This window comes from Lineus longissimus, chromosome 18 (genome assembly GCF_910592395.1).
Source record: "Lineus longissimus chromosome 18, tnLinLong1.2, whole genome shotgun sequence".
Taxonomy (NCBI): domain Eukaryota; kingdom Metazoa; phylum Nemertea; class Pilidiophora; order Heteronemertea; family Lineidae; genus Lineus; species Lineus longissimus.
This window is the reverse complement of record NC_088325.1, coordinates 9,567,485-9,583,406: the sequence shown is the minus strand read 5'-3', so window position 1 is coordinate 9,583,406 and position 15,922 is coordinate 9,567,485. Positions and strand designations below refer to the sequence as shown.

Sequence of the window (15,922 nt, the reverse complement as noted above, 5' to 3'; positions counted from 1 at the left end):
GTGCCATGCAAATGAGTTGGGCTCACGGTATGTAGATTACGAGTCAGTCCGAAATCAGTCCAATCCAATCCAATCTGGGTTACCCCGATCGTCGCGTAAACGGGGACGTAGACTCTGGGTGCCATGTGCGCTAATAACTTGGTCGATAAAAACAAAGGTATAGTCGGTGCAGGATAAAAAACGTTCGTTGGCCTCTAGGCGCCCGTCCTCCCGAGAGCAGCCTGAAACCCTTCTAGGGATGGTGCCTCTGCAATTAGTGGGGCCAGGCTGTTCCATTCCCTTGAAGTTGTCGGTAGGTAGCTATGTACGTAGTATCGGTGATGTTCGTAATGTGTTTTTAGATCAGTGCAGAATATACTCATTACCCCCCAGTGCACACCTGTGGTCATGAATGAATATTAGAATGGTTTAAAACTCTTAGACAGAATGTAACGATCAATTTAATGTTGGTTTGAGGAAAATCCGAGAGCAACTGCGAAAATTAGGGTATCTGCCCATTTCGCCTTAACCTTATTCGCCTTATCCAATTTTGCCTTCTCCCATTTAGCCTTCTCCTAACTTGCCTTTTCTCAATTCGCCTTCTACGATTTCGCCATCGTCTTATCTCGCCTTTGTTCCAATTGGCCTTCTTCCTAACTCGCCTTCCTCTCATCTTGCCTCATCCTAGTTTGCCTTTTCTTATTTCGCCTTTGTCCTATTCTGCCTTGGTTCCATCCTGCCTTATCTCATCTTGCCTTTTCTTGATTGACCTTTGTGTCAATTTGCCTTCTTCCCATTTTGCCTTCTCCCGTTTCGCCATATCTCACCTCGCCTTTTATCAATCCGCCTTCGTTACAAGGGGTCTATTATTCGCGGGGGGGGGGGAGGCAGTGTTTTGAGTAGTTTAATGATTCTGTTCAAAAAAACGTTGGGACTTGTATTATCTCATGCTAAGTTATAGCATTGCTGTGAATGAAGAACATCAAACATACCAAAACCATCTAAAGGGAACACTGCGTGGGACGTTCTTGAGAGCTAACTTGTTCTGTGAGAAGGCCTCATAATTCCCCAATGATCAAAGGAATACATCTTCCAGATTGCTGGATTTGAGTAGGCCTATTGACCATAGTCCATAATAAAGAACTTCAGAAGCACTCACACTTTGAATGATCAATAAAATACTTAGCACCCCCATCCCTCCTATATAGTACCAGGTCACAAGTCTTACTCATCAAAGAATGCCAAAACACTATGCCAAAATATTTCCATGAAAGACTTGGAAAACTCTAAGATTTGACAAACATGGGTAAAGATACTAAGTTGGTTTTGGAGATACATGTAAGCTTACATGTAGATGGTTCACAAGTTATGAAGATTTGAAAATATTGGTAATTAAGCAACAGCCTTGGGTAGGGTACCAAAACATAATTCGTGGAAACACTCTTATATGAAAGACTGGCCCCACAAACATGGGTAAAAGAGACAAAAGTCTTTTGTAATATGGTATGTAATGTAATATGACTATAATGGCTGAGAAGTTATCTGCACTTGTAATTTTGACAATGTCCACCGGGTTTTGGTTGGGGGTACCCACGAATGGACCCTAGAAGCCCTTCAACACTGTTGAAGACACTTTCATATGAGGATTGACTCAACAAACATGGGTAAAGACACCAAGTTTGTTGCAAAGTCAGTAGGAAGAAGGCGAAATAATACAAAGGCGGGGCGGGTAAAGGCGAGATAGGATGAAGGCGAATTAGGACAAAGGTAAATTAGGACAAGGTGAAATAGGAGAAGGCAGATTAAGACAATGGCAAACTGAGACGAAGGCAAGAATGGATAAGGCAACTTGTGATAAGGCAAGATAAAACAGAGGCAAAATAGCATAAGGCGAAAAATGAAAAGGCGAAAAAAGACAAAGGCGAGATAGAATAAGGCGGATAGGGAAGAGGCAAAATTGGAAAAGGCGAAATAGGAGAAGGCGAAATGTATATTTTTTAAAGGCAAAATGGGAAAAGGCGAAAAAAGACAAGGCGAAATGGGCATGAACCAAAATTAGAGCAATATGCAACATTTCTGAGTATCTTGGAACCAAACTATAATAGTGAACCCATGTGGTTGATGAAAAACATGGCGATACCTCCAAGAGGCTATTGAAATTGATTCGTATTTGGACATTGCTCACGGATCATTCTAAGTTCATATTTCGGGTAGCTGTATGGAAGCTTTCATTCGGAGTGACCCTCTACTGCTCAGCAGGTCGTGACACCAACTGTGGTAATGGCTGGAACTGAGGGTCGACACAAGTGCATATATACCCATGACACGATTGTGTATTGGACCTGTCCGCTTTAAGAACAGGCCATCCGTAATAGACGCAAGGACCCAACGCGCCGCGTAGCGGCAAAATAGCGAAGCTGGCGGAACATTTATAACGGGTCACCGTGATCTCATTATGATTATGGACTTATAGCGCGATTATGGGGTTGTAACTATTTTGCTGTATATTGTCACGAGCAAAGAAAAGCACGCGACCTAACGCCAACCTATTTATGTAAAGTGATAATTAGAAGGTATATAGTTCAGGAAATGTTAATAAATAATCATTCCTTATCGTCTTTTGAGAGCATTTTTAATTGTAAAAAGTATATGCCTACGTCACAGAGTCTCTGCAATGGTCATTTTTATCACAGTAGTCTCGCGCAGCCAGACCTTTTTCACTTATTAGTCTGGCGAAAGCCAGGCCTTCTTTGTACTAGACGTTTTCAACCACAATGTGTCTGGGCCGAAGAAACACTGCGCAAGATTACCTCGAGCTGGAGCTAAGAATAGATTATGAGCATACTTCCTCATTGAGTTTTCCCAGAATGGTGCATATCGCGCGAAGCTACTTCGCCTAATATCATTAGGTCCCGCGTGGTGGCGCTGAGGCGGCCGCTGTAATCAAGAGAGTGGTTGAGTCACTCTAGAAGCTACTTGGTGATAACAAATGACGGACCTAACCGAAATTGCTCACATTTTCGCATTGCTAAAATGAAAGACCTAATACTGAAACCACATGGGGTATAGTGGTGTCTGTTGACTGTGCAACAGACACCACTATACCCCCTCACACTCAGAAACCACCACCCCTTCCTGCAACCTTAATACTTCTCGTTATAAGACCATTGTGATTGGCAGGTTTCACAAGCCTAACGAGGAGCTACGCACGACGAAGTATAAGTATTGCATTTGGTTGAAGATTTTTTGATTTTTCCGATTCACCAGTAGTTCTACAATTACTAACATAAAGCAAAAGATAATTTACGAATGTTGCGCAAATGCATAACACATGACGCCACATACCTTCGTAGTTCATTGGGCTAACCGGAAAAACGCCGACTGACCGACCGACCGACCGACCGACCGACCGACCTACCAACCCAAGGAGTTTCGTGTGATATATCCAATCCACGATAGCAGGTCATGTGAAATGAAATTGTAAACAAGCGCACGTGCGCTGTTCAAATGACAACAAATGCATATTGCGCGTTGCAGTTCATGCATTGCATCGGTCGAGACACTCGAGTAGAAAAACTACAGTGCATAGATTAGGCCCAAATCATGTTTTTATATCCACCGACCATGTAGACAAAGCATATCTTTAGAGTATCGTTATCAGTTCCTTACTGCGTGGGCTCGTTTTCCCGGTATAATTGACTGAAGATGCTGCTGTCAGACATGTCGGAATCCATCACGTCTATTGCGCTGGGCACTACACAGATACATGTGCTATAGAAAAGCGAAAGGGATACTGCATATGACGGTAGGTCGGTCGGTCAGTCGGTCGGCGTTTTTCCGGTTACCGTTCATGGTAACATTGGTCATACGGATTGCGAAACCTACATGTACCCTAGATCTGTAGAATTCTTGAACTTGACAATTTGCCAGACGTGTGTCGCGTTATACCATAAAAGGAGTTATAAGACGTTCTCTCATAATCATGTTTATCAGAACCTTTTCAAACACTTTTCAAAACAGATTTTTTTCATACATTTAGTATCGGGTTGGCCTATTTTGAGCGAGTACAACACAAAAGGCGGTTTGTTAGTTGTATTTCTACTACATGTAGGTCCATGGCATATCACAGGAGTATATATTCCGCAAAAAAAAACAAAAACAGGTGAAACACCAAATATGTTGATCAGCGTGATTTTATAGCATGGGCGACAAAAGGTTGTCGTATTTTATCAAAAGAAAAGTTTGAAAATCATTTTTGCGCTGTAGACTACAAAAGATTGTACAAGATTTTATTTGTCAGCCAATTGAAAAAAACGTGTCAAAAATTGCAATGTCCAAAATGGTAATCGAGACACACAGGGACACATGTTAACCAAATGCTATGGATCACCTGTATCGTTATTTTTGGACCGTTTTTTTTCTTGACAGATAACGGTCATAGTCTGAAACAATATTCCCACCAGTTAGTGCATGGAGAAAGAGGCTGGGGGCAGTATCGCAGCAGGATGGTGGGCCAATTTTACTAAGTGTATATTATTTGCATGGTTAAGACTTGCAAGCAATGATTTTGAAATCTTTTATTTGGCACTTCATACACATCCCATGAGATTAATGAAATGTTTATACACACTGTGGGGGAAATGTGGATTAGGAAATGCATAGATTTTCATTACGATTAGCTGGGCGCCTTTTGAGATACCGCCCTCTGAATTTTGGGATCAGATTTGGTATCAACGACATCATTCTGGTGATATTTCGACACTGCATGTGTTGACACATTTAAATTTTGCCATTAATCTAAAACCATCGCACCTATTTTAAGCAAAATTTAGAACGATGTGAAGAACAGTCGGGACTTATTATCCATCAAATCTCATTGTCATAGACTGGATATCTTAGTAGTTATTATCCCCTAAACCTCGGTGCGTTTTTTATCCCTCCGATATAAATGCCTTTCGCTAATGCAGACAATGAGATGATTACAAACTGACAAAATACTAATCTCCGCTGCACGTGGCCAGAATTTTGTATATTCTTAACTGATATAATTGAAACTATTCAAAATCATAGTAAAGCATTTTTGTGTCACCTTGTTGAGATAAATCTCATTGTTATGCTGACAGTATTTCCATGCTTCCTCCAACTTTTGACTAAGAGGCCTGGGGAAAATTTACTAGGGCATGGAGAGAGGTCAACATCTGTTCAGTGAAAGGTAACTGCGTCGTTCGCCCCAAATCTGCTTTTTTAATGCTAACCAACGGACAATCTAAAAAATTATGTTGTTAAACGTTTGTCTTGTTATTGTTGTAAATGATTGTGTACAATGTATACTGCATGTCCTATATCGAACTCTTGATATATTTCTGCAGACATTCAATATTGATCATGTTGAAGATGATTCAGAAAATGATTTACTTTGAGTTTCAGTCATAAATCTTTGATCATCCATGTCTCCTATGAAACACAGCAGTTCAATGTTAATTCGGCCGCCCGTTTTATGTTTATACTATCTAATTGATACTGCTGAAACCATGAATGGGGTGGGGCTAATGCAAAGACATTTCATACGCCAGATCCGATTAACTTGACTAAAACAGTGCGTGTTGTCTTTATCCACTAAACAATAGAAATTGGAGGCTACAACTGAATGGGTAAGATGAAATAAAACGATAAGCTATGATATTCATTATTTTCAACTTAATCACATACCGTATCCGCCCAGTCCTATCAAGGCTGCATCCAGCAGTGTATGACAACTTTGACCTGATCCGTTTTGCATCCAACCTCCGCAGAGGCGTGCAGCGGTATCTATTGTTGTTACAATGGTTGTTGTTGAGACGGACAACCCTGACAGTTCCAGTTTTTAAAAAAAAACATTGACCAAGAGGCGTCGTTTTTTTATCGCCTTCGTTTATGGCTTTGATTAGGTGCAATATTTCCCTTTCACTTGTGCTCTACTCTTGTTTGGGGTTTGATGGTTATATTTGTAGGCATACTGATACAGTATATTCGAGGTTATATTTGTGTCTAACCACTTTCACATTGACTCTTAATCCTGTCGTGCAGGATATTTTCACTTTCATTTTTAATCAGATACCCTCGGTTTACTTTGAATAGTTACATCTAGGGTCTATTTATTGTTATCAATCCCTTTAACACTGACTCTTAAAGGGAATTTCGCAGCGATTCGGCTTACTTTTGACTCAATTAAGGGTTGGGGCGAGGTGATGATAGCCATGAACAACGTCATTTTTTGAGAACACGTCTTTCCTCTTAACCCGGACAATTCATAAATATATTTTTACAAGCCGTTTCCAGTAGCTTTGGGATCCAAAATCAACAAGATCAGCTTGAACTTACTGACAATTTTATTGAGTAAAGAATTTGGGCAGTGCTATCAGTGCGCAAGAACAGGTGAAGTTTGGAAAATCCAAAGCGATTATGCAAGTTTAAAAATCGCATTCTTCCAACCAGTCAGTGCAGCTTCACAACGTTCCTAGAGAGATTGCAACGTGAAACTCATGAATGGTCGATGACCGATTTCTGCTGCCAAAGGATCAAGTTCGGGAAAGGCATAAAAATCTATGTAAAGCAATGGGTGTGCGGATTATCCTGTCCTGCGGATGAGGAGGAATCGATGTCTGCTGTTGTTGGCAAAGAGAAACAGGGAAAACGCAATATTAGAGTCCCAATTACACAGAAATCTAGGTCTGTGTATAGTATAGCGGGGCCATAAAGGATTATTTGTACGAGCTAGACCCGTGGGACATTCGCATTGTGAGCCTGGTGACCAAATCGAGTTATAGATCGTTTCACTTGGTATTCTGCACATACAAGTACGACAGGATGCTTGTTGAAAGAAACTGGCCTTACGGCGACCCTTCCGTTTGGGCAAAGAATCAATCGACGAAGGCGGACAACATGGTATTTTCGCAGCCCTCCGCAAACGTTAATGTATGTTCATAGTGGCGTGTGCACAACCTATATTCAGGTCGCTTCACGGAAGAACGTCTATATTTGTGTATTGAAGTAGAAAGTACAGTCGATACACCTCTGAACCAACGTCGTAGGCTGCAAAAACACCCTGATAACTGGAGCCGCCCCATACCTGAGCAGCAATGCAAGGGCGTCGTATAGGATCTCACGTGAGGGGTGGTGGTCCTTGATGATAGAGACTACAGTGATGGTCTGAATGATAGAGAGGCAATTTTGTTCATTCATGATATCCGCAAAAAACCCAAATGTTCTTTTAATGGCGCTCTATTGGTATACCGGTCTCGTTGCTTGGCTTGGAATCACAGTATTTGGCCCTGTGGTGTAAATGAATGAATGAATGAATGAAATTGTCATTTATATAGCGCCCGTATCACTGGAACAATGTTCACAGGCGCTCATAAGCTTGCACAAACAAATATGTTTTTAAGTCTCTGCGGAAAGTATTGACGTCCTGTGCAGCTCTCAGGGTGGAAGGTAGTGAGTTCCACACCTGAGGCGCAAGAATGGAAAAGGATCGTCCTCCGAAAGTTTTTAGTCTGTATTTGTTTTCCTTTAGAAGGTCCATAGATCCATGAAGAGAATATAATCGAAACAAGTATATTTGTTGAAGGTGTGAATGATTAGGCTAAAGGAAAGAGCTGCCATCATTCCCAACTATAAGTTGCGCAGGTAATATCAAAGATCCGTGACGTGCATATCCGTTTCTCGACTATTTCATTAGTGATGGGCCAGATGGAAGTTTAATTTGTCGCTATTATCTAGATTCAAAAAATGATGTTGACGTGGAAATTTGGTGTCCACTGCGCCTGCATGACCGCAACTGAATGAAGAGATCATTCAGGGACTGTCTGACAGCTGTGATTGTTGACCCGACGTCATGACATCATGATGACGTCATGGCATCCTTGTGACGTCATCAGTGACATCGTAGCCTAAGCCTGCATGCTCTGTTGCTCATGGCAACAAGAGAGGACCAAAATGAAGGATTTTGGCTACTGGGCACCGTGCACTGATGGTATGAAGCAACCATGTGTGCCTGATAGGTCATGAAGGTGCAGGAAATGCGGTTTCGTCAAGAGAGACTCATCAGATGCGTGTGGCGACAAAGAAATACGGTTGGATATACAGAGGTATCCTGATAGCGGGACCGCAAGGAGTCAATTTCTCCCCTTGATTGACCTAGAGTAGATCTTGGTCAGTCCATCCAGGCAGTATGGCCTGCTTAAGGGCGGTCTGAGCCAAGCAGTTGGCAAAAAGTGGGTCTAGATGGTTAAAAGTTTAACCTGTGTGCCTAAAGAAAACACGTGAAACCGGAGAGGTTGAAACAGCTGGACAGTAAAGGAAATAAGTATACGGAGGGAAATAGTATTGAAATGACGTGGCAATGTACGTATACTTACCTTGGGAACATGAAATCAACAGGGGCTGGGTGCACTGATGAAAGGTTCATGGAGCTGAAGCCCATTAATAATGCACTCTGAAGCGAGTGCGGGGCCCAAGGCCCAAATGGTTGCGACAAAAACCGACCACTTACGAAGATGGGAGAGTATGAGACTTCCTCATCACAGGCACTACAGATGTGCAGTGCCAAAGCCAGAGCGCCCTGGGGTGTTCCCAGACAGTGGACACCAAGGAAATAATAACAAATGATGTTGACGTGGCAATTTGGTGTCCACTGCGCCTGCATGACCGCAACTGAATGAAGAGATCATTCAGGGACTGTCTGACAGCAGTGATTGTTGACCCGACGTCATGACATCATGATGACGTCAGGGCATCCTTGTGACGTCATCAGTGACATCGTAGCCTGAGCCTGCATGCTCTGTTGCTCATGGCAACAAGAGAGGACCAAAATGAAGGATTTTGGCTACTGGGCACCGTGCACTGATGGTATGAAGCAACCATGTGTGCCTGATAGGTCATGAAGTTGCAGGAAATGCGGTTTCGTCAAGAGAGACTCATCAGATGCGTGTGGCGACAAAGAAATACGGTTGGATATACAGAGGTATCCTGATAGCGGGACCGCAAGGAGTCAATTTCTCCCCTTCTCCCCTATTATCTAGATTTACGGTAGAACCTCTCCTTGCGGACACCTCTGCGAGGCGGACTATTAGTTTTAGAGTCGAGGGTCAAATTTGTGTTCCTGTATAAGGCCGACGCCGATCACTTTGGAATGTTGGTGATGTGCTTGGTTCTTCTACTTGACATACCAGGAATACTGGGAAGTTACTTGAGAGAGGTTGTTGCACCATGGTGACCAGTCAAACCCAAAGAGAAACTGTCCTGTGAACCTTCTGGCATATCTGGCAAACAATGGTGTACATGTTTAGGGGAAACGCAGTTGCTAGTCTTGGCAGGGTCAGCTTGTCGGCCCCACCCCAGCGGCGCCCGCGGAAAGCTGGAAAGCCCTGAGTGAAGTGTCTTACCCAAGGACCCTAACCTCTACCTTCGTGACCCTTCTGCCAAGTTGCCTTCCCAAGGACTCACACTTCTACCTTTGTGACCTTTATGCCAAGTGTCTTGTCAAAGGACCCACACCTTCGTGTCCCTTCGGCCAAGTGGCGTATAGGACCAACACCTCACACTGATAATATGATTTCATATGAATTTCAGTGGACTGCATACCTTCCTGGGATGCATCCTTGCGCCAATGCCAATACCAGTGCCAGTGCCAGGTATCGAACCAAACCTTACCCCGAGTGCACTAATCGAAATCGAAGCATTATCTGTAGGGTACACTTTGAGTGAAACCGTTCTCATGGCAGTATATATTTGGACGTAAAAGTCTGAACTCGATTCAATCACTGACCTCCGCACTGTATCGTAAGGCTTTCATTTGAAACATGGTAATGCCAAAATAAATCGACCAAACTAGTTGTATCTTTAAAAACAATCAACGTCAACATTATCACTGTAATTTCTTCGATGTATCATCGAAAATCTGTAGCGACATGTACAGTCCTTCCAGAAGGTTTTTTATACGCCCGCTCCGGAGCGTATTATGGTATGGCGCTCGGTGTCCGCCTGTCCGTCGGGCCGTCCGTCTGTCCGTTAACTTTTCATTGTCCACGCGATTACTGAAATTCTACATCATGTATATTCACCAAACCTGGTTTGCAGGGCACTAGTATAGGCCCCAAGAAGCCTATTGATTTGGAGGTCAAAAGGTCAAAGGTCAAGGTCACGAAGACCTGTTTTTATTTTCTGCTTACCTTTCATTGTCCGGGCGATTACTGAAATTCTATATCATGTATAGTCACCAAACCTGGTTTGCAGGGCACTAGTATAGGCCCGAAGAAGCCTATTGATTTGGAGGTCAAAAGGTCAAAGGTCAAAGGTCAAGGTCACAAAGACCTGTTTCCATTTTCCGCTTACCTTTCATTCTCCGCGCGATTACTGAAATTCTATATCATGTATAGTCACCAAACCTGGTTTGCAGGGCACTAGTAAAGGCCCGAAGAAGCCTATTGATTTGGAGGTCAAAAGGTCAAAGGTCAAGGTCACGAAGACTTGTTTCCATTTTCCACTTACCTGCTACTTTACACACTTTTCACCCTGACCAACCACCCTTTACTCTTATGGCGGGCGTATAATGTGCTCGCTCTCCGTAGCTCTTGTTATAATATCACAGAGATAGAATAAGATTATTGAATGCGGTTTTCAGCAGAGAATGGTATATTGAGTTGGTCATGTATCTATTGTATTTGGACCCAACTAATCCTGTCTCTTCATTATGCAACAGGCAATTTTAAAAATGTCCAAAAACTAACTTTTTTTATATTATCTTATTTTCATTCTTTTTCACAATGTATGGGTGAACTGTGATGCAACAAATGTTTTTTTTCGCTTTGATTAGAAAATTTCTGCTAAATTCTTCATTTTGAATTGAAGACTAGTTTTAGCTCGCTATGGGTAATTGTTTTTTCAGACAACTGGTGACCTTTGAGAACTCCCCTCATGGTCAACGATGTAGTCAGTCAGGGTCTTTATGAATGGGGCTATTATAAGAAGAGGGTTGTTCAAGGGCTCTCAGTTGCAAGTGATTCCAAAACAAACGTAGTATGCCAGTGATTCAACCGTATTTAAATTTTTGCTTTCCACACAAAAGTAGTTAGTGTTTACTTAGAAACCCATTGAGTATGGTCGATCATGTTCCTAATAGGAAATCTAATATGAGTAAATTTTATTGTAATTAATAACTCAGCTCACACATGAAGGATTGGGGGTCTTTATCAAAGGTAATGGATGTGATTAAAATCATAACATAAAAATCCGAAGCAAAATTGTGCATTTGTCACTATCGAACACATTTTTTGGAATTGCAAGTGCCAAAAAATGATGGTCATAAAGCACAGTTCATGGGCTTGTGTGAATTTTTGAAAAGGCACATAAAATAAAAAAGGTGATTTTTGGACCTTTTTTGAAATGTCTGTTACATAACGAAGGGATGGAATTAGGCGCATCCAAATACAACAGATCAACTAAATATACCATTCTCTGCAGACAACCGCATTCAAATATCTTATTTTATCTCTGTGATATTTAAAAAAACGGTGGACATTTACTTTCTGGAAGGACTGTACATGTACTTCATTGGTGAATTGAAAAACTGATATAATGAAGTTGAGACATGGATCCAGGAAGGGGTCTACCAAATATGCAGGGTCATTTTCGTGCCTCCTGATAAAGAAAATAAAGGATGATCTTGATAAATGTGCACATTATTACTTATAAGCTCTGCGCAGTGAAATGATCTTTAAGAGTGTTTCCGAAACTTGACAAAATCTTAGCAACATTTTTGGGTTATAACAAATGTTGGCAAAATGTTGCATAGTGTGTATAGAGGAAAAGTTACAACATTTGTACCGCAAAATGTTGCAAATTAAATGCAAAGCAATTCTTTGTTGCAATGTAAAGTTGCAAACATTTTCAGTCTTCAGGCAATCTGAAATGGGATTTGCGACATGTGATCTACCTAACGTGAAGGGCACTGCAATAAAACATAAAATAGGACCAGAGGCTTATATGCATAGGAGAACTGTGCCCTTGTCGGACACAACGGAAAGAGGAAACTGTTGTAGAAAGTACAGTCGATACACCTCTGAAATGTCCAGTGATATGAGCCATCTGATGCCCCCTCATAGGCCTTGTTCCCGCTTACTTGGTTTTTTGACCACTTTTTCTCCTCCTCTCAACAATGACAGCTATAATTCTTGCAGTGGCACTCAAAACACTGCTTTTCTCCTCAGAATCATCAATTTCTTTAATTTTTACAACATGCAACAAAGAATTGCATTGCATTTAATTTGCAACAATTTGTTGCAACGTGTTGTAAGACGCGTTTTGCTCTGTACACACTACGCAACATTTTTGCAACATTTGTTGCAACTGGAAATGTTGTAAAAATATTGCTGATATTTTACTAGTGTACACAGGCCTTAAGGCTACACCCGGGGCTACACAGCTTTCTACCAGGTGGACCGACGGGCGCTTTAAGGTGACTGCTTGGCGACTACATATCGTATCACCAGACGCTATGTTGCCTGTGTGTCGACATGAGTAGCATGATGTAGACTCCCTGGGCAGTCCATTGTGTCATCCTAATTTGATCTCCTTATGAACCGGGCGATAGGACGAGGCCAGTCCAATGCGTTCGGAGTGTATGTAGATCTGCATTGGCGCCAATAAACACTTTTGAATGTGTAATACTCATATTTCTGCTGTTATATGAGGTACAAACCAAATCACCCATAAAATTGCCAACTCTTGAGGAAACATTGTGCACTATTTGAAAACTAACCAAAAAGAATGATAGAATAAGTTGGCGTGACCGACCTTTTTAAAAGCACATAGATTCAGAGCAGACAATAAACAAATATCGCATGTACATGTATTTTGATTGAAAACGTCTGTGAATTGGTTTTGTCAAACCGATCCCTTACGGACATTATTTAATGTTAGAAATAAGATAACCAGTTCTGTAAACATAAGTCACTCGAATGCAAAGTTTGAATTACGAACGTGCATACGTATAACTTATCATGTGCTTTATTCAAAATGTGATAATAACCTACTCCGGTCCTTTTAGAATTGCACCTTACATTGACTATTTCCTCTTATTTAACTGAATGGGTTATCTGTCAGTGACTGTATAAGTTAAGAAAGGATAAGTTATATATTGCGTTACTGCCATACAATCGCTTAAGGGAAATCTGCAATATAATCCCGTTCTTTGAGGTGACCGGGTAGTGGTTGCGGAAATGCTCCACCCAAGACGGCCGAACAACACGTTTCGCTTTCCTTCTCTGATTTTTTCTCAACCAATTACCTTCATTTCGTTTTCGGAGTTAAAACATCGACGAAAGGATACAAAATATGAATAAAGGAGTGATGCTTTTGGTGACTTTGTCACTACTGATCGGTAGGTTAATCATTTACATCTTCTAAATACAAGGTGTCACACGACATTCAAAGCGATGCCATTATATGCTTGCATTTTTACAGCGATTAAGCTTGACCTGAAACACATCTCATCATTTAAGATAAGAAGCCCAAGGTAGATAACTTGAGCATATCACTTGTTATAAGTCACCAATGGCAGAAAATGATTAACCCTTAAAAATGCGTACTCCTCACATATATCGTGTGAATAAAATAAGGGTAGGTACTAAGATATTCAGTCTATGACAATGATGTTGGCTGATGTTTTTAAGAATTTATCCAACGGCCCAATGTTCAGTCCTATCGGAAAGTAAGTGTCCACCGGGTTTTTTTACTATCACGGAGATCAAATAAGATATTACTTGAATGCGGTTTTCAGCAGAGATTGGTATAATTATTTAGTTGTTCATGTATATCTGTGTATTTGGGCCCAGGTAATCCTGTCTCTTCATTATGTAACAGGCAATTTTAAAAACATCCAAAAAGTCTGAACATGATTGGACCACTGACCTCTGGACTGTATTGGTAAGGCTTTCGTCTAAAACATAGTAATGCAAAGATTAATTGACCAAACTATTTGTATCTTTGACTTACGGGCTTCATCGGATCTCTGATAATACGTTTGATTGAAAGTTAATTTTGTGATAGATCCAAAAAAGGTTTTTACCTTTAGACGAAGTTTTCAACAACCTCACCGGTTGCTTTCCTCAGGTCTTCTGCTGAGTAGTTGAACCCATTCCACGACACGCTGGTCGTCAGGAAACAAGATTGTACCTTAAATAAAGTAGTGTATAGAAAAAAGACTCGCACTGATCAGTACTTAAACTTCGATTCCCACCACCCAGTTGCGAACAAACTAGGCGTGGTCAGAACTGTATTGCCGATACTGTGGTTACGGAAGATCAAGACAAAGAGGATGAAAGAACAACCGTCCGTGACGCGCTCAGTAAATGTGGATATCCCAATTGGACTATCAAAGAAACAAACAGAAGGATAGACCTCAAGGCCGCCCTGGGCTCTACTAAGACTAAAAAGCTCAAGGATTCCCAGGAGAAGAGCAGGGGAATGGTTGTTGTGCCCTACACTAAGGGTATGGCAGAAATGCTGGCCAGAGCACTGAAACTTATAACATCTCTACGGCATTCAGACCACACGAAACTATCAGAAACATTCTAGTACATCCCAAAGATAAAATTGGGAGGGATGACACCACAGGTTGTGTCGGTGAAACGGCCAGGAAGTTCGGAACTAGACTAAAGGAGCACCAAACAGACGTTGTTACCACAGTAGGGGAGCCAGTACCCGAGCCACGCGGGCTCTACTTCAGGTGATCACCACAAGTCAGCCATCACAGATCATATGGTGGACAATAACCATGTTCCCAATTGGCAAGATGCAAAAATCGTTACCAAGGAGGACAAGCTGAGACTACGGCAGATACGCGAGGCCCTAGCCATTAGGCGTAACTCGGCTTCCATGAACAGAGACGATGGGACATACCACCTCTCACACGTCTATGACAGCCTCGTGAAACCCAGGATCCACACGGGGGACCCAAGGCGGGGCCCCCAGAAGAAGAAGTAACAGCAAGAACTTTTCCAGTGTAATGCTGCCATCTTTGCTGCCACTGGGAACTACTGAGTAGTTCAACTACTCAGCAGAAGACCTGAGGAAGGCAACCGGTGAGGTTGTTGAAAACTTCGTCTCAAGATAAAAAACCTTTTTTGGATCTATCACAAAATTAACTTTCAATCAAACGTATTCGTATCTTTGAGAATAATCAACGCCAACATAAATTGTAACTCTAATTTCTTCGGTTTATCTTCAGGTATATATAGGTCTAAAACTCTTAAATTTCTCAAAATGCATTTAATTTGAGATCTCGAATTTGTCATTTTACTGAGATTGATATTAAATTTCATAAATAAAGTTTCAGCATCAAAAGTGACAAACAAAATACGGTAGAATGCATTTCGAGACAGAACTAAAGGCAGGTGTAATGTTTTTGAGTGTTTCTGTTTTTGAGTGTTTCTGTTTTTGAGTGTTTCCCCTCATTGTTTGGGAACGCTCAAAAATAGATTGACAAGTTTTTCTGTGTATCCCCCCTATTGAAAAGTCATGGTCTCTCTAGCTGCCTATTGTTTGGAAACACTGACACATGGGAAACAACCACAGATGTTACACCGGGTTTAATGACTCACGTTTGTCAGTTGTTCATGGGTCACGTGTTCCCTGTTACCAGCAAGTTTGTTTACTGATTGCAACATAGCTTTGAAAAGATGACATGACACAACCTGAGAGTGAAAAGTGACATCGTCAATTGTAAGTAGCCCACTCTTCGGAAGTGACACGTTCGTTTCCCATGTCGCGAATGTCACGCAAATGAAAAGTGACAAAATACATGTCATAACGTGACTTCTATATAAACGAGGTGTAGGAGTTTGAAATGTCTTGGGACAGATTGTCCGGAGAACAACGAATTAAACAACAAAGTGTTTATGCATTG

General features: G+C 41.5%; 1 protein-coding gene across 4 annotated transcripts in view; it reads left to right on the top strand.

Annotated features, from left to right (window-relative positions):
• The first annotated feature begins 13,218 nt into the window (after positions 1–13,218).
• LOC135502324 (ankyrin repeat and death domain-containing protein 1B-like) overlaps positions 13,219–15,922 on the top strand; it is an 89,395-nt gene continuing 86,691 nt past the window's right edge. For all 4 annotated transcript variants that reach the window (XM_064795061.1, XM_064795063.1, XM_064795062.1 and 1 more), the window contains exon 1: positions 13,219–13,396. In XM_064795061.1, the coding sequence (XP_064651131.1) occupies positions 13,351–13,396 (46 nt within the window). In that variant the 5' untranslated portion in view covers positions 13,219–13,350. The remainder of the gene's footprint in view (positions 13,397–15,922) is intronic.